Source organism: Macaca thibetana, chromosome 19, assembly GCF_024542745.1.
Source record: "Macaca thibetana thibetana isolate TM-01 chromosome 19, ASM2454274v1, whole genome shotgun sequence".
Classification (NCBI taxonomy): Eukaryota; Metazoa; Chordata; class Mammalia; order Primates; family Cercopithecidae; genus Macaca; species Macaca thibetana.
The window spans coordinates 43,714,793-43,735,492 of record NC_065596.1 but is presented as its reverse complement, the minus strand read 5'-3'; the positions used below and the strand labels follow the sequence as shown (position 1 = coordinate 43,735,492).

At 52.3% G+C, this 20,700-nt stretch overlaps 4 protein-coding genes across 8 annotated transcripts in view; 2 read left to right on the top strand and 2 right to left on the bottom strand.

Moving 5' to 3' along the window:
• GMFG (glia maturation factor gamma) overlaps nucleotides 1–20,700 on the top strand; it is a 257,896-nt gene that overhangs the window by 82,845 nt on the left and 154,351 nt on the right. The window lies entirely within an intron of this gene.
• PAF1 (PAF1 homolog, Paf1/RNA polymerase II complex component) overlaps nucleotides 1–20,700 on the top strand; it is a 231,254-nt gene that overhangs the window by 114,448 nt on the left and 96,106 nt on the right. The window lies entirely within an intron of this gene.
• On the bottom strand, nucleotides 5,607–15,036 carry TIMM50 (translocase of inner mitochondrial membrane 50). Its single transcript, XM_050769134.1, is given in 12 exon segments — nucleotides 5,607–5,979; nucleotides 7,057–7,163; nucleotides 7,485–7,641; nucleotides 9,336–9,434; nucleotides 9,541–9,645; nucleotides 10,027–10,146; nucleotides 10,231–10,289; nucleotides 12,710–12,731; nucleotides 12,950–12,981; nucleotides 13,521–13,671; nucleotides 14,601–14,933; nucleotides 14,935–15,036. Coding segments are annotated over 12 exon segments (1,374 nt in total). The 5' UTR covers nucleotides 15,022–15,036; the 3' UTR covers nucleotides 5,607–5,877.
• The window catches only part of SUPT5H (SPT5 homolog, DSIF elongation factor subunit), a 71,156-nt gene continuing 68,364 nt past the window's right edge, over nucleotides 17,909–20,700 (bottom strand). For all 5 annotated transcript variants that reach the window (XM_050768886.1, XM_050768887.1, XM_050768890.1 and 2 more), the window contains 4 exons: nucleotides 20,492–20,660; nucleotides 20,176–20,379; nucleotides 18,402–18,497; nucleotides 17,909–18,323 (listed from right to left, as the gene is read on the bottom strand). In XM_050768886.1, the coding sequence (XP_050624843.1) occupies nucleotides 18,180–18,323; nucleotides 18,402–18,497; nucleotides 20,176–20,379; nucleotides 20,492–20,660 (613 nt within the window). In that variant the 3' untranslated portion in view covers nucleotides 17,909–18,179. The remainder of the gene's footprint in view (nucleotides 18,324–18,401; nucleotides 18,498–20,175; nucleotides 20,380–20,491; nucleotides 20,661–20,700) is intronic.

Sequence of the window (20,700 nt, the reverse complement as noted above, 5' to 3'; positions counted from 1 at the left end):
AGGCTAATAATTATAGGGAAAAATACAGATTCAAATTTATATGTTTTTTTTCCCAGAGAAGACATAGTAACCAAGGAAGCATAGACCAGCAGAGCCAGGCATACAGTAGGCGCTCAGTTAATTTTTTTTTTTTTTTTTTGAGAAGTTTTGCTTGTTGCCCAGGCTGGAGTGCAGTGGTGTGATCTTGGCTCACTGCAACCTCCACCTCCCGGGTTCAAGCGAGTCTGCTGCCTCAGCCTCCAGAGTAGCTGTGATTACAGGTACCCGCCACCATGCTCGGCTAATTTTTTATTTTTTATTTTATTTTATTTATTTTTTATTTTTTGAGACGGAGTCTCGCTCTGTCGCCAGGGCTGGAGTGCAGTGGCCGGATCTCAGCTCACTGCAAGCTCCGCCTCCCTGGTTTACGCCATTTGCCTGCCTCAGCCTCCTAAGTGACTGGGACTACAGGTGCCCGCCACCACGCCCGGCTGATTTTTTGTATTTTTTAGTAGAGACGGGGTTTCACCCTGTTAGCCAGGATGGTCTCGATCTCCTGACCTCGTGATCCGCCCGTCTCAGCCTCCCAAAGTGCTGGGATTACAGGCTTGAGCCACCGCGCCCAGCCTAATTTTTTATATTTTTAGTAGAGATGGCTTTTCACCATGTTGGCCAGGCTGGTCTCGAACTCCTGACCTTCAGGTGATCCACCCACCTCAGCCTCCCAACGTGCTGGGATTACAGGCATGAGCCACTAATCCCTGCCCAGTTCATTTTTTAATGAATGAAAGACGACCAGGCTGGGCACAGCGGCTCAGGCCTATAATCCCCACACTTTTGGAGGCTGAGGCAGGGGACTGCTTAAGGCCAGGAATTTGAGACCAGCCAGGCAACACAGCAAGACACACTTTTCTGCAAAAAGAAGAAGAGGAGGAGGAGGAGGAGGAGGAGGGAGGAAGGAGGAAGGAAAGAAGAAAGAAGAAAGAAAGAAGAAGAAAGAAGAAAGAGAAGGAGAAGGAAAAACCAGCCTAAAAATTCTTAATTCTGACAACACTGGCATTTGAGCAAGGCAGGGCCATGGGTCAGATTGGGCAGAACATCCCAGGTTCCTTTCCCCTAGGGAGTCTTTTCCACTCTTTTTTTTTTTTTTAATGTATTATTATTTTTTGAGATGGAGTTTTATTCTTTCACCCAGGCTGGAGTGCAGTGGCTCCGCTCACTGCAACCTCCACCTTCCAGTTTCAAGCGATTCTCCTGCCTCAGCCTCCCGAGTAGGTGAGATTACAGGTATGCGCCACCACGCCTGGCTCATTTTTGTACTTTTAGTAGAGATGGGGTTTCACCATCTTGGCCAGGCTGGTCTCCAACTCCTGACCTCGTGATCTGCCCACCTCGGCCTCCCAAAGTGCTGGGATTACAGGCGTGAGCCACTGTGCCCGGCTCTACTCCCTTCTTTAATTCCTTTTTCACCATTCAGACTTCACCTCCTCCAGGCAGCGCTCCCTAACACTCCCCAGAAGCATCAAGCACCTCCTGAGTTCCCACATCCTCCTGTGATTCTTTTATTCCACCCAACCCCTCTGTCTGTGCCTCCCTCAGCCGTGACCACTCTGGCCTATGAGGTCTTTATTTTTTTGAGATGAGGTCTCTGTTGCCCAGGCTACACTGCAGTGGCATTATCCTAGCTTACTGCAGCCTCAACTTCCTGGGCTTAAATGATCCTTCCACCTCAGCCTCCCAAGTAGCTAGGATTACAGGCATGAGCCCCCACACCTGGCTAATTTATTATTTTTGGTAGAGATGGGGTCTCCCTATGTTGCCCAGGCTCAACTCCTGAGCAAAAGCAATCCTCCCACCTTGGCCTTCCAAAGTGCTGAGATTACAGGCATGAGCCACCATGCCTGCCCCTGTGGGGTTTATCCAAGCACAAATCAGACCATTTCCTTCACTGGGGACCATTTCCTTCACTTAGAAGGCACTGGGGAGCTATGGACTCTTCTATAGCTCCCCAGTGCCTTCTAAATAAGTAAGCTTCTCAGGCTGACATTTGAAACCCTCCTCCCACATCCCCGCTGCTCAGACAGGTTATGTGGCCCCAAAGAGTAAAGCCAGACCTTGTAAACCAGTCACCTGGAGGCAAATTAGGTCTCATATTGGGTTAGGTGAGGGAATAGACATCCCATCACAGAATATATTTTAACAGAATTTGGGCAACCAGCTGTGGAAGGAAGCAAATTCCTGCCCTGGATGATCATCGGGGGAACAGATTCCAGGTCTGAGATATCTCAGAATGTTTGTTTTTGTTTTGTTTTGTTTTTTGAGACGGAGTCTCGCTCTGTCACCCAGGCTGCTGCAGTGCAGTGGCTTGATCTCGGCTCACTGCAACCTCCACCTCCCAGGTTCAAGCAATTCTCATACCTCAGCCTTCCATTTAGCTGGGATTATGGGCGCCCACAACCACGCCTGGCCTTTTTTTTTTTTTCCCCCTAGAGAGGGTCTCACTATGTTACCTAGGTTGGTCTCGAACTCCTGGCCTCAAGTGATGCTCCTATCTCAGCCTCCTAAAGTGTTGGAATTACAGGTGTGAGCCACTGAGCCTGGCCCGAAAATTTTAAAGATCATAAAAATTGCCAGCCTTTGTGAAGATTTGTGGCAGGCACGATGGCATTTCATGTGGATTCTTTTGTGGTGTGTGGTGTGTGTGTGTGTGTGTGTGTGTGTGTGTGTGTAGTGTCATGTACTTTAAGGGATTTCTGAGCATCTTTCTAGCTACTCATGACTTTTCTTTATATGCTGACCGTAGTGACCATAGAAGGCCATGCTGGCCAGGCGCGGTGGCTCCTGTAATCCCAGTACTTTGGGAGGCCAAGGCGGGCAGATCACTTGAGGTCAGGAGTTCGAGACCAGTCTGGCCAACATGCTGAAACCCCATCTCTACTAAAAATACAAAAATTAGCTGGGCATGGTGGCGGGCACCTGTAGTCCCAGCTACTGGGGAAGCTGAGGCAGAAGAATCACTTGAACCCAGGAGGTGGAGGTTGCAGTAAGCCAAGATCACACCACTGCACTCCAGCCTGAGCAACAGAGCGAGACTGTCTCAAAAAAAGAAAAAAAAAAAAAAAAAATAGGCCATGCCAAGGTCACATTTAAGCAAAGGCCTAAAAGAATAAGTCGTGTAGACTTTAGGGAAAAACACTTCTGGCAGAGCGAACAGCAGTTGTGGAGGCCCCGAGTGTGCCTCAGGCACACCCAGCTATCCCAGGGCTTCCCTCCTCACTTCGTCCCATCTCTGCTCAGATGTGCCTTCCCAAGAGGTCTCCCGTCCATCCCATCCGGTCTAAACCAGTCCTCCAAGTTCCCAGACTACTGCGGCTCCTTGCTATACTTTTCCTTTATGCATTTATTACCCGGAAGTTATCTGATCATTGTCTGTCTCCTCCATGAGAACACTGAACATCAGTTCATGACAGCAGAGCTTTTTTGTTTTGTTTTTGAGATAGTCTCACTCTGTCACCTGGGCTGGAGTGCAGTGTTGCGATCTTGGGTCACTGCAACCTCCGCCTCCCGGGTTTAATCAACTCTCCTGACTCAGCCTCCCATGTAGCTGGAATCACAGGCACGAGCCACTATGCCCAGCTAATTTCTTTGTATTTTTTAGTAGAGGCGGGGTTTCGCCATGTTGGCCAGGCTGGTCTCAAATTCCTGACTTCAGGTGATCCACCCACCTCGGCCTCCCAAAAGTGCTGGGATTATAGGGGTCAGCCACCATGCCCAGCTATTTCAATCTGTAATAACCCATATGGCCTGGTAACAGCAAGCCCCTGGGAATATATACATATAACCCACGTGCGGACTGTGCTATTTACTCCTCACAACCATCTGCTAACGTACTACCATCACCCCATTTTAGAGATGAGGAAACTGAGGGAGAGGTGCCTTGCCTAAGGTTTACATAGCTACCATCTGAGTGCCTACATGGGAGTGCTTCATTTGGTCTCCAAAGGTAGCTTATGAGACAATAACTTTTTTTTTTTTTTTTAAGAGACAGGGTCTTCCCATGTTGCCCAGGCTGCTCTCCAACTCCTGGCCTCAAGTGATCCTCCCACCTCAGCCTTCTGAAGTGTTGGGATGACAGGCAAGAGCCACTGTGCCTGTCCTGTTATTCTATAAATGTAGAAACCGAGGCACTGAGAGCTGAAGTAACTTGCACAGGATCACAAGCCAGCTGGGAAGTGGTAGAGCTTGGATTTGAACTTACACAATCCGGAACTCATACTCTTAAGTAATACACAGTGCCACTGTCCATACAGGAGACACATGTGGCTATTTAATTAAAAGTAGCGGTCACGGTGGCTCACTCCTGCAATCCCAGCATTTGGGAGGCCAAGGCAGGAAGATTGCTTGAGCCCAGGAGTTCAACACTGCAGTGAGCTACAGCTACACCACTGCACTCCAGCCTGGGAGACGGAGTGAAGCCCTGTCTCAAAAAAAATTTGTAAGGCTTTTTTTTTTTTTTTTTTGAGACAAGGTCTCACTCTGTCACCCAGGCTAGAATGTAGTGGCACGATCACAGCTCATCACAGCCACGCATAACCTCCCGGGCTCAAGGGATTCCTCCCACCGCAGCCTCTCACGTAACTGGGACTACAGGTACACACAACCTCGCTGGGCTAATTATTTTGTATTTTTTTAGAGACAAGATTTCACCATGTTGCCCAGGCTGGTCTCGTACTCCTGGATTCAAGCAATCCTCCTGCTTCAGCCTCCCAAAGTGTTGGGATTACAGGCGTGAGCCACTGCGCTCAGCCTAAAACAAAATTTAAAAATTCAGTTTCTCAGTCACGCTAGCCACATTTCAAGTGCTCGGAAACTTTATGTGGTCACTGGCTACTGTACTGGACAATACAGATCTAGAACATGAACCAAGCATCACAGAAAGTTCCAGTGGAGAACACTGCTACATATCTGTCTGTTTTAGTTAGGAGTCAACATTTTAAAATAGGGAAATTTAATATAAAAACCCCAATTTTAGCTGGGCACGGTAGCTCACATCTGTAATCCTAGCACTTTGGGAGGCCAAAGCAGGAAGACTGCTTGAGACTTGAGACCAGCCTGGGCAGCAAGACCCCATCTCTACAAAAAAAAATTTGTTTAAGTTAGCTGGGTGTGGCAGCACGCACGTGTAGTCTCCAAGAGGGTACTCAGGAGGCTGAGGCAGGAGGGTCACTTGGAGATCACTTGAGCCTGGGAGGTCAAGGCTGTAGTGAGCTAAGATCACATCACTGCACTCTAGCCTGGGCAACAGTGAGACCCTGTCTCAAAAAAAAAAAAAAAAAAAAAAAAATTCCCAAGTTCTTGCTTCTTTTCAACAACTGGCATGTCAAGCAACCCCAGGCCCCCTTTACTCCAGGGCCACACTGGCTGGAGCCAAGCAGCAGTTGGCCTGTTGAGAGGGGTGATCTCTGGTCCACCAGAGCCCCACTGGGCCCATAACACAGTCTCTCCACAGCAGCATGGCAGCTACCTGTCTTTAAAGCCAAGTGCCATCCTCTCTTCCCTTCTCCACACATGGGGAATCTGTGGTCAGAGGGAGATGTATTTTTTACAGATCACACAACACACAGGAAGACACAGCGAGGGTTTTTACATTCCCAGACCAGGGTGAAAAATATGCTCTGATCCAACAAAGCCCCCACTCTGTGCTTGGCAGCCGATCAGCCACTGTGGGATGGTGACCCGAAAGTCCCGGACCTCATCCCGGTGCCCCCATCTGGAGACTCTCGGGACACAGCAGGTGTGGCATCTGGGATGTACTTTATTGGACAGTGGTGGCCCAAGTCTTGGTCTGGAAGCACTGGGGCCCTGGACTCCGGCACTGAGTTTGAGGAGGCCCAGAGTTCAGGGCTGTCTGGAGCGAGGCCACAAGCGGCTGGTGAGGGAGCCGAGGAAGAGGTTCTGCTTGTTGGACTTGGAGAGCTCAGCCAGGCGCTGCTGCTCCTCCTGGGGTCGGGAGACAGATGGAGGAGCGGGTCAGCCCAGGGAGGACAGAGCCTCCTCCCAGACGCCCAGCTCCCCAGGCCTCAGCCCAGGGGCCACCTTTCCTCCTGACTTCTGCCAAGTCCAGACCCCTTTCCCCAAACCCTGGGGCCCCCAGCCCAGACACAAGGGACCCTAGACCTCAGCTCCCCAGCCCAGACACTGGGAAGAGCCAGCTCTGAGCCGCAGGAGCCTAGGCTTCAATGTTTGGGGGATGCCAGACTCCAATACTAGGCACTCGAGATATTCAGGCCTGAACTGCAGTAGCTTCTCAGGCCCCAAACTCTCATAATCCCCTTCCCCAGATCCCAGGGACCCCTCCCCCGAACCTGAGATCCTATCCCAGACCCTGTTATCCCAAGGTGAATGCTGGTGAGATCCCAAGTCCAAACCCCAGAGCCCTCCTCATCAGACTGCATCATCCTGCCCCTGGCCCCCTGCACCCCATGACCCCTGTCTCGATGTGGCGGGCAGGGGGAGTTCCCTGGGGGGTCCCCAGGCCCAAATCTCTAGGGACTTCTTCTCTGGGCACTCAGGGACTCCCAACTCTAGGAACCTAACCTAGAATCTGGTGAACTTCAGCCTAGATCCCTGGGAATCTTGCCCAGATGCAATCCGTACTCTCAGTCCCACTTCCAAATTACCAGGGTCCCACCAAGACCATCACAACTCTCCCCACAGCCTTGGGCCATGTGCCCAGGGATCCTCTTTCCAGACCTGATCTAAAACCCACAGTCCACCTCCACAAGGTGACCCCAGACCTACTCAAGACCATCAAGGGCAACCCCTCTTCCAGTCCAGTCTCAAAGCCTTGCCTGTCTCCTGTTCTCAGAGCAGGCTGCAGAATCAATGCGTCCCCTCATTCTGGCAGCCCTACAGGACAGGCTGTGTTATGTCCCCCTGGTTACAGAGACTGAGGTGGAGAGGAGGTATCTGCTCACGGTCACACAGCCAAGCCAGGAGTGTGGAGTTGGACTGCTCTGGGCTCCTCCTTCAGGAGCCTCAGAGCCGATCCTCCACTCTGGGCATCTGAGCACCAACCTGCTCTAGCCGGCTTTGCCGCTGCTTGAAAGCTGCCAGCGGATCATCCTCCAGGGCGTAGTGCTCCAGCACAGTTCGCACATCCTCCACACCGTTCAGTGCAATGGCTGTGGGCACAACAGGGGGTGGTCAGCCAGGCTTCTGAAGGCCAGAGGCAGGCAGGGCCCACGAGGGGAAGGTCCCACACTGGGGCAGGGGGGTGGTCAATGCTACCTGGAATGCTTCTAAACACTCTGAAAGGGTTCCCTTGAACATCCCCAGGTATCCCCTGAACATTCCATGAACATCCTAAGAAGCTCCTAAAGACTCCAAGGTGCTCAGGTACCTCCTGCACCTCAGTCGCCCAGCCACGAATAATGCATTTATCCTTCCTCTTCAGAATCGGGGGCTCTAGGGTCAGAGGCCAAGGGATCAGGGGTCGGCCTTACTCTTAAGGAAGGCAGACAGGTCCAATAAGACCCGGTCATCAGAGTTTCCGTCCCAGGGCCGCAGGGCGACGCCGTTATAGGGCTGTAGGCGGAAGGCTTCCTTCTTGCAGTCCACAACTACTACTCGAGCTGGATCCCGATTCAGACATGAAATGTCCTGGAAGTGAGTGACAGATCAGGTCAACATCTGTGCCCAACTCTCCCCCCATCAAGAAGACCCAAAACACACAAAACATACATACACAGCATCACACATACTGGGATCACAATGCCAGGGCCTCTCAAAGACCAGCTTTGGATGATGGCATCGACCCCCACAGAGGACCAGGCATGGCAGCTCACGCCTGTAATCCCAGCACGTTGGGAGGCCAAGGCAGGAGGATCACTTAGCCCAGGAGTTCTAGACCAGCCTGGGCCACACAGCGAGATCTCATCTCTACAAAAAATTTAAAAATTAGGTGGGCATGGGCCAGGCGCAGTGGCTCATGCCTGTAATCCCAGCACTTTGGGAGGCCGAGACGGACGGATCACCTGAGGTCAGGAGTTCAAGACCAGCCTGGCCAAAATGGTGAAACCCCATATCTACTAGATACAAAAAATGGCGGGGTGTGGTGGCTCACGCCTATAATCCCAGAATTTTGGGAGCCCAAGGTGGGCGGACTGCCTGAGCTCAGGAGTTCAAAATCAGCTTGGGCAACATGGCGAAACTCTGTCTCTACTGAAAATACAAAAAATTAGCCGGGCGTGGTGGTGTACACCTGTAGTCCCAGCTACTCGGGAGGCTGAGGAAGGAGAATCACTTGAACCTGGGAGGGAGAGGTTGCAGTGAGCCAAGATCACGCCACTGAACTCCAGCCTGGGCAACAGAGCGAGACTCCATCTCACACACACACGTGCACACACACAAAAATTAGCCAAGCGTGGTGGTGTGCGCCTATAGGCCCAGCTACTCGGGAGGCTGAGGTGGGAAGACCACTTGAGCCCAGAAGGTTGAGACTGCAGTGAGCCGTGTTCACACCATTGCACTCCAGTCTGGGTGACGCAGCAAAACCCTGTCTCAGAAACAAAAAACAAAACAACCCCCAGGATGTTGGGGAGCTAATCACACAGACTCCTAGACCCAGGGCCTAGCACACAGAGAGGCCATTAGGAAGTTCCCTGGAGAGGGAGGCGGCCACTCTCGTGTTAAACCCCTGCCCAGGTGACTGTGGTATGTTGCAGGTTTAAGAACCTCTCACTCAAGTAAACAGGTGCAGACAGATCTGCAGCCATACCCAGGGAACCACAAAGACAGGCTCCCAGACACAGACCCTTCAAGACCCTCGATCACAGTCCATGTATTTCTGAATTCCCAAGAACAACACAGACCCCCCTCCCCAGGACACAGACAGAAACAGAAACCCAACAGACACACAGACACTTGGAGCCAGATCCACAGAGGCCCATTCACAGATCCAGACTCCTGAATATATCACTGGCCACAGTAACAGACGCCAGGTCAAACAAACCGCAACCAGTCTCATATGTACAATTATAAGCAAACCTTCCCAGAAGCACTAAGTTACAGACACAGCAAGATAAAACCAGCTCCTAAATGGTACGTTCTTACCACTAACCCCTGTCTTCTTTAGAGAGACTTCATTTCCCCCCACTCCCGCACCCAGATTCCAGGGAACAAAGAAGAGTGCAGATGTCTGGCCAAGGCTGGAGGCAGGCGTGTGCCTGCCAGCAGGAATAGAATCTGGGCAGAACCATAAGCCAGGTGAGGCTAGGGTCAGAGCTAGGCCCTCCTTTCCTCAGGTGGTGCCAACCCCACCAAATCCCAGAGGCCCATCCATGAACCCATGGCACCTTAACATGGTGTCCATCCATGTATCTTGTGGCGTCCCGGAATAGGCGGTAGGAGATGAAGCCGTGGGGGTCCACGCTATCAATGAGTGGAAATGCAGTCTGCGGGTGGGAAGGGAGGGAGAAAAGGTCAGGCTGAGCCCTGGTCTTCCAGATCTCTACGCCTCCTGCCACACTGACCTTCCTCTCCCCTGCCCCAGAGCCTCACCATGCCAGTCTCTGACGTAAAGATGACAATTTCATATAAAGGGGCGAGCTGCTGGAACAAGGTCTCGATGCCTGGGCGCTTCTTAAACCTCCAGCCAGTGGCCAGCTGGGAAGACAGTGAGGACAGTGAAACACCAAGACCCAGAGGCCCTCAGAGTCCCCAAGAGGACAAAGATCCAGCCTAGGGGATTCTCAGAACAGAGTTCTCTCCCTCTGTCTTTGTGGCTCTTGGAGGTTAAGAAGTACAACATGGGTGTGACTAAGGGTCTGGCTCCTTTGTGGCGCTTACAACATGCCTGGGCACACCTACACCACCCTACAGAGTGGGTGTTAGCATGACTGCCTTCTCCCAGCTGAAGAAAGCGAGGCAATGACAGGTAACATCTCCTCCCCAAGATCACACAGCACAGTTAGGGCTGAAAGTCCACCTCATCACAACCCCGCTGCCCAGGTCTATCCCCAACCCACTGCCTTTCCCGGGACACACCGACCACTCAGGATGCAAGAGGACGCCAGTGAGCTCCAAAACGAGCGTGTAGGGTGGCTGGTAGTACGGCTCCTGCAGAGGGTCTGGGAGAAGGCAAGGGCTGGTGGGCTCGATGATCATCTGTGGGAGAGGGATGGATGGGGGCGCTCAGACAAGGAGGCCAGGGCTGGAGACATGGGGACTGAGCCCAGGGCTTCTGCTCACCTGTCTATAATCTTTGAAATATTTGTATGTCCGGCGCAACTGCTGTACCAGAATTGGATCTAGGAGAACACCAGGCACAAAGAGATTCCACAATAAGCCGCTGCTCAACCTCCCAGACAAACCAGGGGTTTCTTATCTACCAGATACAAACAGGTCTGCATACCCACCTGGTTTGAACTAACTCACTTCTAGGTCCAAAGATAGAAGGCAATGACATACCGCCAGATAGGAACAGAGATTCATATACCTGCCCCGTTTTAAGCTGATACTTACATCCACATACTACCACAGGTATGAAACAGAAGGCTTATACATTGGCCCACTTAAAACCCACATACAAGGCCGGGCACGGTGGCTCGTGCCTGTAATCCCAGCACTTTGGGAAGCTGAGGCAGATGGATCACGAGGTCAGGAGATCAAGACCATCCTGGCCAACATGGTGAAACCCCGTCTCTACTAAAATACAAAAAAAAAAAAAAAAAAAAAAGCCGGGCGTGGTGGCACGTGCCTGTAGTCCCAGCTACTCGGGAGGCTGAGGCAAGAGAATCACTTGAACCTGGAAGGTGGAGGTTGCAGCAAGCCGAGATCACGCCACTGCACTCCAGCCTGGCAACAGAGTGAGACTGTCTTAAAAAAATAAATAACCCACATACACATAAATCTGCCGACATTACGCCAGTGTACACATACTTTTTTTTTATAGAGACAGAGACAGAGTCTTGCTCTATTGACCAGGCTGGTCTTGAACTCCTGGGCTCAAGTGATCCTCCCGCCTTGGCCTCCCAAAGTGTTGGGATTACAGGCGTGAGCCACTGCACCTAATTTATGCCAGTGTATTTTGCCCACTTTGAATCACTAGGCTTCCAGATCTGCCCACTTTAAGCCAGTGTGCTGAATCTAAACCACAATGAATATATAAACACATCTGTACACTGTAAAACAGTGGTTCAGAACTAGGAACAATTTTGTCTGCACGCCTACCCCTGGGAAATTTGGCAATGCCGGGAGATGTAATTGATTGTCGCAATACTGGCATCTAGTAGGCAGATGCCCAGGATGCTACAAAAATCCTTCAATGCACAGGGCAGTCCTCTATAAGAATTATCTGGTCCAAAGTGTCAATAGAGCCAAGGGTGAAAAACCCTGGTTTAAGTGAATATACTGACTCCAGTTTACTTTCTCATTTTAACTTATTTTTTTTTAGAGGTGGAGACTCACTCTGTCGTCCAGGCTAGAGTGCAGCGGCGGGATCACAGCTCACTGCAGCCTGTAACTCCCAGGCTCAAGTGATCCTCCCAACTCAGCCACTGAGTAGCTGGGACCACAGGCACAGGCCACCACTCCCGGCTAATGAATCTAGTATAAACAGTAAACTTACATGGCTGCCTACTTTAATATAGTATTTTTAGGGTAATACATGGGCGTTCCTCTTAAAAAAACACAATATATTGGGCCAGGAGTGGTGGCTCATGCCTATAATCCCAGTACTTTGGGAGGCCGAGGAGAGTGGACCCCCTGAGGTCAGGAGTTTGAGACCAGCCTGACCAACATGGCGAAACTCTGCCTCTACTAAAAATATAAAAATTAGCTGAGCGTGGTGGTGTGCACCTGTACTCCCAGCTACTTGGGAGGCTGAGACACGAGAAATATTTGAACCCGGGAGGTGGAGGTTGCCGTGAGCCAAAATTGCACTACTGCACTCCAGCCTGGGCAACAGAGCAAGACTATGTCTCAAAAAAATAAAAAATAAAAACAGAAAAACACAATATTGAAACCAGTTAGGCTAGTAAACATATACACTTTAAAACTTCAGATTTACCTGCCCAATTTAATTCAGCATATTATTTGTGGAAGACAGCATGATTCTACAACTGCCCGGTTAAAATGGCACTCACCCACCTGCCCAGTTTGAAACAATCAATGTATTAACATGACTGTTTGCAAACGTCCCCCAACATAAACAGGTGGCTTTCTGGACCCACCAATTTCATTCTTCTCCTGGGAAGAGCCAGGTATGACACGATTGACAACTAATCTCTACTATCCAATTTGTCATAAACTTCACCACCAAAAGCTGGTTAACCAGATGGAGAGGGAGGAAGGAGGCATTGTTTTGAAAATGAGCCTAATGGGGTAGGGGCTTGAGGGGGATGGGGAAGGAGTTGGGAGCTGCAGATGCTTGGTCTAAGACACAGGAACCCATGTGTCTGGAGATAGGCCACGCTGTGTCCCCAAGCCCTCCCACCCAAGGCTCCCCTCCCCCATCTGTCTCTGACCATCTGCTCGGGGCTGAGGGGCCAGGGAAGCGGGCTTGGGCTTTGTAATGTCCCTCCCCACAACGCCATCCAGCTGCTGGCTCCCCCACCTCCCCAGTGGAAGGAGGAGGGGCCGGAGACACCAGATGGGGAGAGAGAGACATCCTTACAAATGACAGAGTTGAGAGGGTCAGGGACTCCAGAATCTGTGCTTGTTTACTCACCATTGTCAAACTCATCAGGAATCTGGGAGGTGGAGAGAAAAATGGAAGGTTTAGGATGTCAGAGGCAGAACCCCATCACATACAGAAAAGGAATCTCCAGGACCCCAACAGGAATAGGCAAAGGTCACTGGGAAAGACAGGCTCACTCCAGACAAGCAATGTGCCTAAACAGACCAAAGAGGACCCCTCTCACCCACAGGCTAGGACTCCTGGCAAGGCCTCGGTCTCTTTCCCCCTCACCTTGGCACCATTTTCGTCCACTGGGTTGTTTCCTGCAAGGGAGACCAGGATGAATATGAGGAATTAGGGCCCAGTCCCCTGGGTCCTGAGGGAGGAGTGGGATAAAGGGCCTGGACTCCTGGATCTGAGGAAAGAGAGTCAGAGGCACAGCCTCCTGGATTCAAGCCAGGAGGGGGCTGGGAGCCAAGATTCCTGGGTCTTTGAGAGAAAGGGGGCTGGGGCTGGGACTCTTGGGTCTGTGGGATAAAGGAACTAGTGGAAGGCTGGATTTTTGGGTGCTGAGTAAAGACAAAGTTTAGGAAGCTGATTCAGGCCTATCCTTCCCCATCTTTCCCTCTTTCCTGTATCCTGGTACAGGAACCAACTAGAAAGACTAGAACCTTAAGGAGCAGAAGGGAGAAGAAAGAAGACTTCCCTGGTTTTCAAGGTAGGTGTCCTATTTGGCTGCCCTATTGAGGAAGGAGCCAGGGAATGAAGATGAGACACGTTGGTAGGGGGTAAGAGTGGGAGATTTCACAGTGGACTAGGGAGGCCAAGGAACAAAACTGGAGGGCAGGGATACGTCCCTCACCAAAGATATAGACGACGCTCACGGTCCCACCAGCTCCAAGCAGCCCAGCAAGCCAGAGCGCAACTTTTTTGGCATAGCTGGGACCCTCTGAACCCGGCTGCTGCTGTGGCCCTTGTGCCTTAGTGCCCCCGCGGCTCCCGATCTCTGCGGCCTGCGATTGAGAAAGGGGAGGTCAGCTAAGAGAGAAGAGAGGTCAGGATGGTTCCAACCTTCCAGTACAAGAAGAATCAAGTTCGGGAGCCAAGAGGCAGACACCCACAGAGCCCTGGACATCTGTGTCCCTGGAGGCGCAGTCAGGAAGTGGGGCGCTCAGAGGGTCAAAAGCAGACTGTCCCGCACCAGGATGCCAGGAGTTTTAAGAGCTAACAGGCCAGGTGCACAGGATCCTGAAGGCAACAGGACTGGAGGGTCTGCAGTCCAGAAAAGCAGAGCACGGAGAATAAGGGATGGGAGGGCCTAAACACTGGGATGAGAGGAAACGGAGGTCACAAGTGGTGGGGGAAGGGGAACAGACAGGACGGGGAGTTACGACATCCGGCTGCTTGGGGCTAAAGGTAGCAGAGTTACAGGGTAAGGGATGGGAGCGGAGGCGGGGAGGGGCAATCACTTGTGTGGGGCTTGGGGAACTCGGGTACAGAAGTGATAGAGTTGGAGGTCAGAATGGCTGGGTCTCTGTCAACATGGAGGCAGGTCGAATTGGAAACCCAAACGTCTACCTCATCACCACCAACGCCACAGAGAAAATAACTCCCACGGCCAGACTGGGACTCCAGCATACCAGGCCCCTCCTGCTCAAGTATCACCTGAGTGGTCACTGAGATGGGGAACCGGTAACCTTCTCCTCCTCCGGCACCCACGTGGGTGGGAGGTGGGGTCTAGAGGACACATCTGGGTTCCCAGCCTCCAGCCTAGGGGAGCAAGTGTTGTCCACCCAGGAGGCTGGGAAGGGCCCCAAAACGCAAGCGGCGTTTCATTCAGCACCCTGAGGTGAGGCGTCCAGGAACCCCCAAGGGGCGGCGATATGTCCGGAACTCCAGGAAAGGGACCCCACATTCAGAGTGCCACCCTCGTTCCGCTCACCTGATCTGGGGCCCGGGGGGGCGGCGTCGCCAACCTCGTGCACAGTCCCCGCGAGCCGAGCCGGAGCCCGCTCCGCAAGCGCGAGCACAGCGCTGCCGAGGCCGCCATCTTGCGCTGACGCCACGCGGCCCCGCCCACTCGCTCCCTTTTCACCCGCCCCGGGCCGGAGCTACAGCCAATGGAAGCGCGGAGGCGGGGCGGGTGGACGGAAGCCCGAGAGAGACCAAAGTCATCGGGCGGATTGCTGCAGGAGCGCTTGCCTCTAACCATTCTCCTGGCTGCCTCTGGGGGGGGCGCCAACTGGGATCCAAAGTCATCTGGACCACGCCCCGCTTGGGCCTTGCAGAGCGCCACCGCCCCTGCAAAGGACGCAGCGAGGGAAGGGATCACACTCATTGCCCAGAGGTAAAGCTGAGGCCATAATGGAGTCAGTGGCTGCCTGATTTGTCCAAAAAAATAGTCACGAGTCAGGTCGCTTGTCTCACTGTGTAAGGGCATCGGTCCTCACCTCCCAATTGTCAGAAATATACATTGAGGCCCTGAAAGCGACCTGAAAAGCCAGTCCTCGAAAACTCTTTTGGCCAGGCACGGTGGCTCACACCTGTAATCCCTGCGCTTTGGGAGGCCGAGGCAGGAGGATCGCTTGAGGCCGGGAGTTTGAGACCACCCTGGATAACATAGCAAGACTGCCATCTCTATTTTTAAAATTAATAATAATAGGCCAGTCGCGGTGGCTCACGCCTATAATCTCAGGACTTTGGGAGGCTGAGGCAGGCAGATCACCTGAGGTCAGGAGTTTGAGACCAGCCTGGCCAATAAGGCAAAACCCCCTCTCTACTAAAAAAAAAAAAAAAAAAAAAAATTAGGCATGATGGTGCACGCCTGTAGTCCCACCTGCTGGGGAGGCTGAGGCAGGATAATCGCTTGAACCCGGGAGGCGGAGGTTGCAGTGAGCCTAGATGGTGCCACTGCACTCCAGCCTGGGAGACAGAGGGAGACTCCGTCTCAAAAAAATAAAAATTAATAATAAAACTCTTCCTCACATGGAGCTGGGAGGAGGAATCTGTTTTCTCTCCCATTCCTTCCTACTTTTTTTTTTTTTTTTTTTTTTTTTTTTTGAGACAGAGTCTTGCTCTGTCACCAGGGCTGGAGTGCAGTGGCGCGATCTCGGCTCACTGCAAGCTCCGCCTCCAGGGTTCATGCCATTCTCCTGCTTCAGCCTCCCGAGTAGCTGGGACTACAGGTGCCCGCCACTATGCCCTACTACTTTTTTTGTATTTTTAGTAGAGACCGGGTTTCACTGTGTTAGCCAGGATGGTCTCGATCTCCTGACCTTGTGATCCGCCCGCCTCGGCCTCCCAAAGTGCTGGGATTACAGGCGTGAGCCACCGCGCCCGGCCCCTTCCTACCATGATTTTCTATAAAGGACTGGAGAGCCAACCATTTTACCTGAGGCTCAGCCAAAGAACAGCAGTATCTGGCTGTAGAGGGCTTGACTGACAAACGAATTAGAGGCTATAGATAGACACTACAAACCTCCCCTAAATTGAGTGGAAGAAAAATCAGATCCTGTTTATGTAAACTTTAAAACCAAATACCAAGGTAGTAAAAATACGAATTCAAGCAAGGGAAAGACACAACGAACTCGGCACTCCTGGTTACTTCTGGGGGAATGGATTGGGGTGCTGCTGAAGTGGGTCCTATCTAGTACATATTGTTTCCTGTTTCCTCCGCTGGGTGGTGGGGACATGGGTGTTCTTGGTATATAACCTTGAACATCTGAAATGTTTTTTGTTTTTGAGACAGAGTTTTGCTCTGTCACCCAGGCTGGAGTGCCGTTGGCGCAATCTCGGCTCACTGCAACCTCCACCTGCCAGGTTCAAGTGATTCTCATGCCTCAGCCTTCCAAGTAGCTGAGAATACAGGCGCCCACCACCATGCCTGGCTAACTTTTTTTGTATTTTTAGTAGAGACAGGGTTTCACCATGTTGGGTCAGGCTGGTCTTTAACTCCAGACCTCAAATGATCCGCCCCCCTTGGACTCCCAAAGTGCTGGGATTACAGGCATGAGCTATCGTGCCCTGCCTGAAATGTTTTATAGTACATTTACATTTGTAAAAAGACAGGAATATCCAACGAGGAAGGGAAACAGGTTCTGGGTACTAAGCCCCAGTCTCTAAGATTGCACCCACTGGATAAGCTACAGCAATCCTGGTGTCACTGCTATCAGGGTTCAAGGAAAAGGACCACCGGGCACTGTGGCTCACGCCTGTAACTGCAGCACTGTGGGAGGCCGAGGCAGGAGGATCACTTGAAGCTAGGAGATCGAGACCAGCCTGAGCAATATAGTGAGACCCGTCTCTATAAAAAATTTAAAAATAAAAAAATTATCCAGACGTGGTGGTGCACGCCTGTAGTCCCAGCTACTTAGGAGGCTGAGGCAAGAGGATCGCTTGAGCGCAGGAGGTTGAGGCTGCAGTGAGCAATGACTGTGCCACTGAACTCCAGCCTGGGCAATAGAGTGAGACCCCCATCTCAAACAGAAAAGAAAAAATAAAGGACCATTGGCCAGTCGCAGTGGCTCACGCCTGTAATCCCAGCACTTTGGGAGGCCGAGGCGGGCGAATCACGAGGTCAGGAATTCAAGACCATCCTGGCCAACATAGTGAAACCCGTCTCCACTAAAAATACAAAAAAATTCACTGGGTGTGGTGGTACGTGCTACTGGGGAGGCTGATACAGGAGAATCGCTTGAACCTGGGAGGCGGAGGTTACAGTGAGCCAAGATCGTGCCACTGCACTCCAGCCTGGTGACAGAGCAACACTGTCTCAAAAAAAAAAAGAAAGAAAAAAGAAAAAACAAAAAAGACCATCAAGCACTGTATCCTGCACCACAAATCTAGGTTTCCTGGAGGATACTGTGATTTTCACTTTGCATAATTCATGCCTGAATAAGATATAATGTCTTCAATCACATGACAAGCTCTACTCTGATCATCTCCTTCCTATGTCTTCTCATACACATTCCCCTCAAGAGCCCTCTGGGGCAGGTGCTATCACTATTATCTAGATGGGAAAACAGATTCAGATAGCGTCCTGTTATTTGCCCCAACCACAAAGCAAGGAAGTGGGGTCTGCAAATGACCCCACTTAAAGACACCTCATTCCCACGGCGCGCGCGCGCGCACACACCCCCCCCCCCCCGTTATTTGCCCCAACCACAAAGCAAGGAAGTGGGGTCTGCAAATGACCCCACTTAAAGACACCTCATTCCCATGGCGCGCGCACACACACACACACACACACACTTTTAGACCAAACAGCTTCGTTTTATTGAAAGACGGTACAACAAAAGCAAGCTGTGGGGAGGAGGTACAAGAAGGTAGGGACCCTCCCCCAAACTCTACTCAGATTCCAATGAGCACCAGGGAGGGAGAAGATGGAAAACTAAAAAGAAAAATAAAAGGAAATCCAGAACGATCGGCCTAGCCCTGCAGCAGGATCTTGGGTCACAGCCAAGGGCCAGGGAAGGAAGGACGACCACTCTTCACCTGCCAAAGTCCACCCGCCCTGCCTGCTTCAGGCTTCCAGGAGCTTCCCCAGGAAGCGGAGGTTGAGGATCTTGAGCTGCTCATCAAGGTCCATACGGACAATGCCATCCTCACCATCAATGCTCAGCAGGACGCCCGTGGCTTCCCGATCCTCGCCTAGGATCACTTTCACCTGGGGGTGGGGGTAACGTGGTCAGGGTCCGTGTCAGCACCCAACACCCCATCTTATCTCCTTGCCCCCTGCCCTTACCTTGTTGTTCTTGGTGGGGGTGATGGGCTCCAGGTGCTCACTGGAAATGCTGACGACCTTCTCACTGTCCTTCAGGTACACGGAGCACATGCCCCCCTGGAGGATGGGGACAGCTTGGTCAGCCTGTCCTGCTCCCAACATGGGACTGAGGCCCACACTCCAGGGGACACAGGCTCAGGGCTCATTCTGAGAACTCAAGGTGAAATGGGGGCAGGAAAGGCCAAGGCTGGGGCTGGTTCCAAGGCCTGGGGCCTGTGGTACATGTCAGGGTAGGTGGACAAGGTGACCCAATCAGCAAGGGAAGCATCAGAATGAAGCTAACAGGCAAAAAGGAGACTGCTTCTTGACTCTTCAGGACCCAAACTTGCCTCAGCATCTTCCCCACACCTGCTCCTTTTCCTGAACCTGGTCTCAGGGACCACCCCATGGTCTGCAGGCCCCACCAGAGCTCTGGACCTCATCTTGGTCACCTCCCTTACCAATAAGCCCCTAGCTCTGAGGCCTGGCCATTCAGCCCGTGAAGGCCTCTCCCACCTGCCTCCTGCCTCATCCCCACAGCCCTGCACTAGTGCAGCCCAACCTCCCCCTGGGCTCCCAGCCAGTCTCCCCACCCCCAATCCATCACTGATGGATGGAGAATTCCACACCACAGATCTGCTCCCACCCCTCTCCTGCTGAGATTCCTCCTTGGCTCTCCGGCGCCCTCTGGACAGTCTAGGTCCTCCAAGCTGGTGCAGCCAACTCTCTGGTCTCATCACTCACTTTTGTGTGTGTGTTTTTTTTTTTTTTTTTTTTTTTTTGAGACGGAGTCTCGCTCTGTCACCCAGGCTGGAGTGCAGTGGCCGGATCTCAGCTCACTGCAAGCTCCACCTCCCGGGTTCACGCCATTCTCCTGCCTCAGCCTCCCGAGTAGCTGGGACTACAGGCGCCTGCCACCTCGCCCGGCTAAGTTTTTGTATTTTTAGTAGAGACGGGGTTTCACTGTGTTACCCAGGATGGTCTCGATCTCCTGACCTCGTGATCCGCCCGTCTCGGCCTCCCAAAGTGCTGGGATTACAGGCTTGAGCCACCGCGCCCGGCCTTTTTTTTTTTTTGAGAGGAGTCTTGCTCTGTCGCCCAGACTGGAGTGCAGTGGCATGATCTCGGCTCACCACAACCTCCACCTCCTGGGTTCAAGTGATTCTCCTGCCTCAGCCTCCTGAGTAGCTGGGATTATAGGCGTGCACCACTACGCCCAGCTAATGGATTTTTTTTTTTTTTTTTTTTTTGTATTTTTAGTAGAGACAGGGTTTCACCATATTGGCCAGGCTGGTCTTGAACTCCTGACCTCAGGTGATCTGCCCACCTCAGGCTCCCAGAGTGCTGGGATTGTAGGTGTGAACCACTGCCCAGCCCACTTTGGCTCTTTATGTTCCAGCCACAACAAACCCTTCAGCTCCCGGACATGCCCAAGTTCTCCTCACCTCCAGGCTTCTGCACATGCAGTTCCCGCCATTTGGAACACACTCAACCCAGTCATTTTCCTTAGCTTACTCCTATTCATTCTTCAGGTCTTGGCTCAGATGTCTCCTTCCCCAGGCAGCCCTCTCTGATTCCCCACTAAATCGGGTAAGATGCCTCCTTCAGGTTCACATAGCTCCCCTTGCCCTCTAGGCTTTCTCCATTCCAGCTCTGCCCACTCTGGGCTATCACCATCTGGGGACAGGTCTGTCCCCAGTTTAGGGGGTACGAAGGAGAGGATGCCTGCTCACCCACCACCCTGGGCCCCACGTACCGTGACACTGCGGATGACACCTGTCTGTCCCACCACCTGTGTATCCAGGTAGGTGTCCCGCACCTTCACCTGAATGTCAGTGGTTACCCAGTCGCTGGAGTTCTGCTCGATGCCTGAGCCTGGCGTGTGTGGGTTGTAGCCACCAGGGGAGGGAGCTCCAGGTGTCATAGGACTGTAGCCAACAGGGCTCGGGCTGGGGCTAGCCTGCAGGGGAAAGAGGAAGTGTCATTGGGAAGAGTCATCTGGCTTGGCCAACCCTACAGGCCCAAGGCCACCCTAGCCCACCACCCTGAAGCGCAGGCAGGCAGACCATTACCTGATAGGCCATGGGTGAGGGTGTAGGGTGGTAGCTGGCTGGGGAGTGGGTATTCTGGTAGCCTGCTGGGCTTGGCGCCACCTGGTGGTAGCTCTGGGGACTGGGGCTGGGCTGGTAGGAACCTTGTGGGGAGGGTGCAGCATAGGGAGAGAACTGGTCTGTGTTGTACCTGCAGAAACAGGAAAGAAGGGGGCATTTGTTGGAGCAGG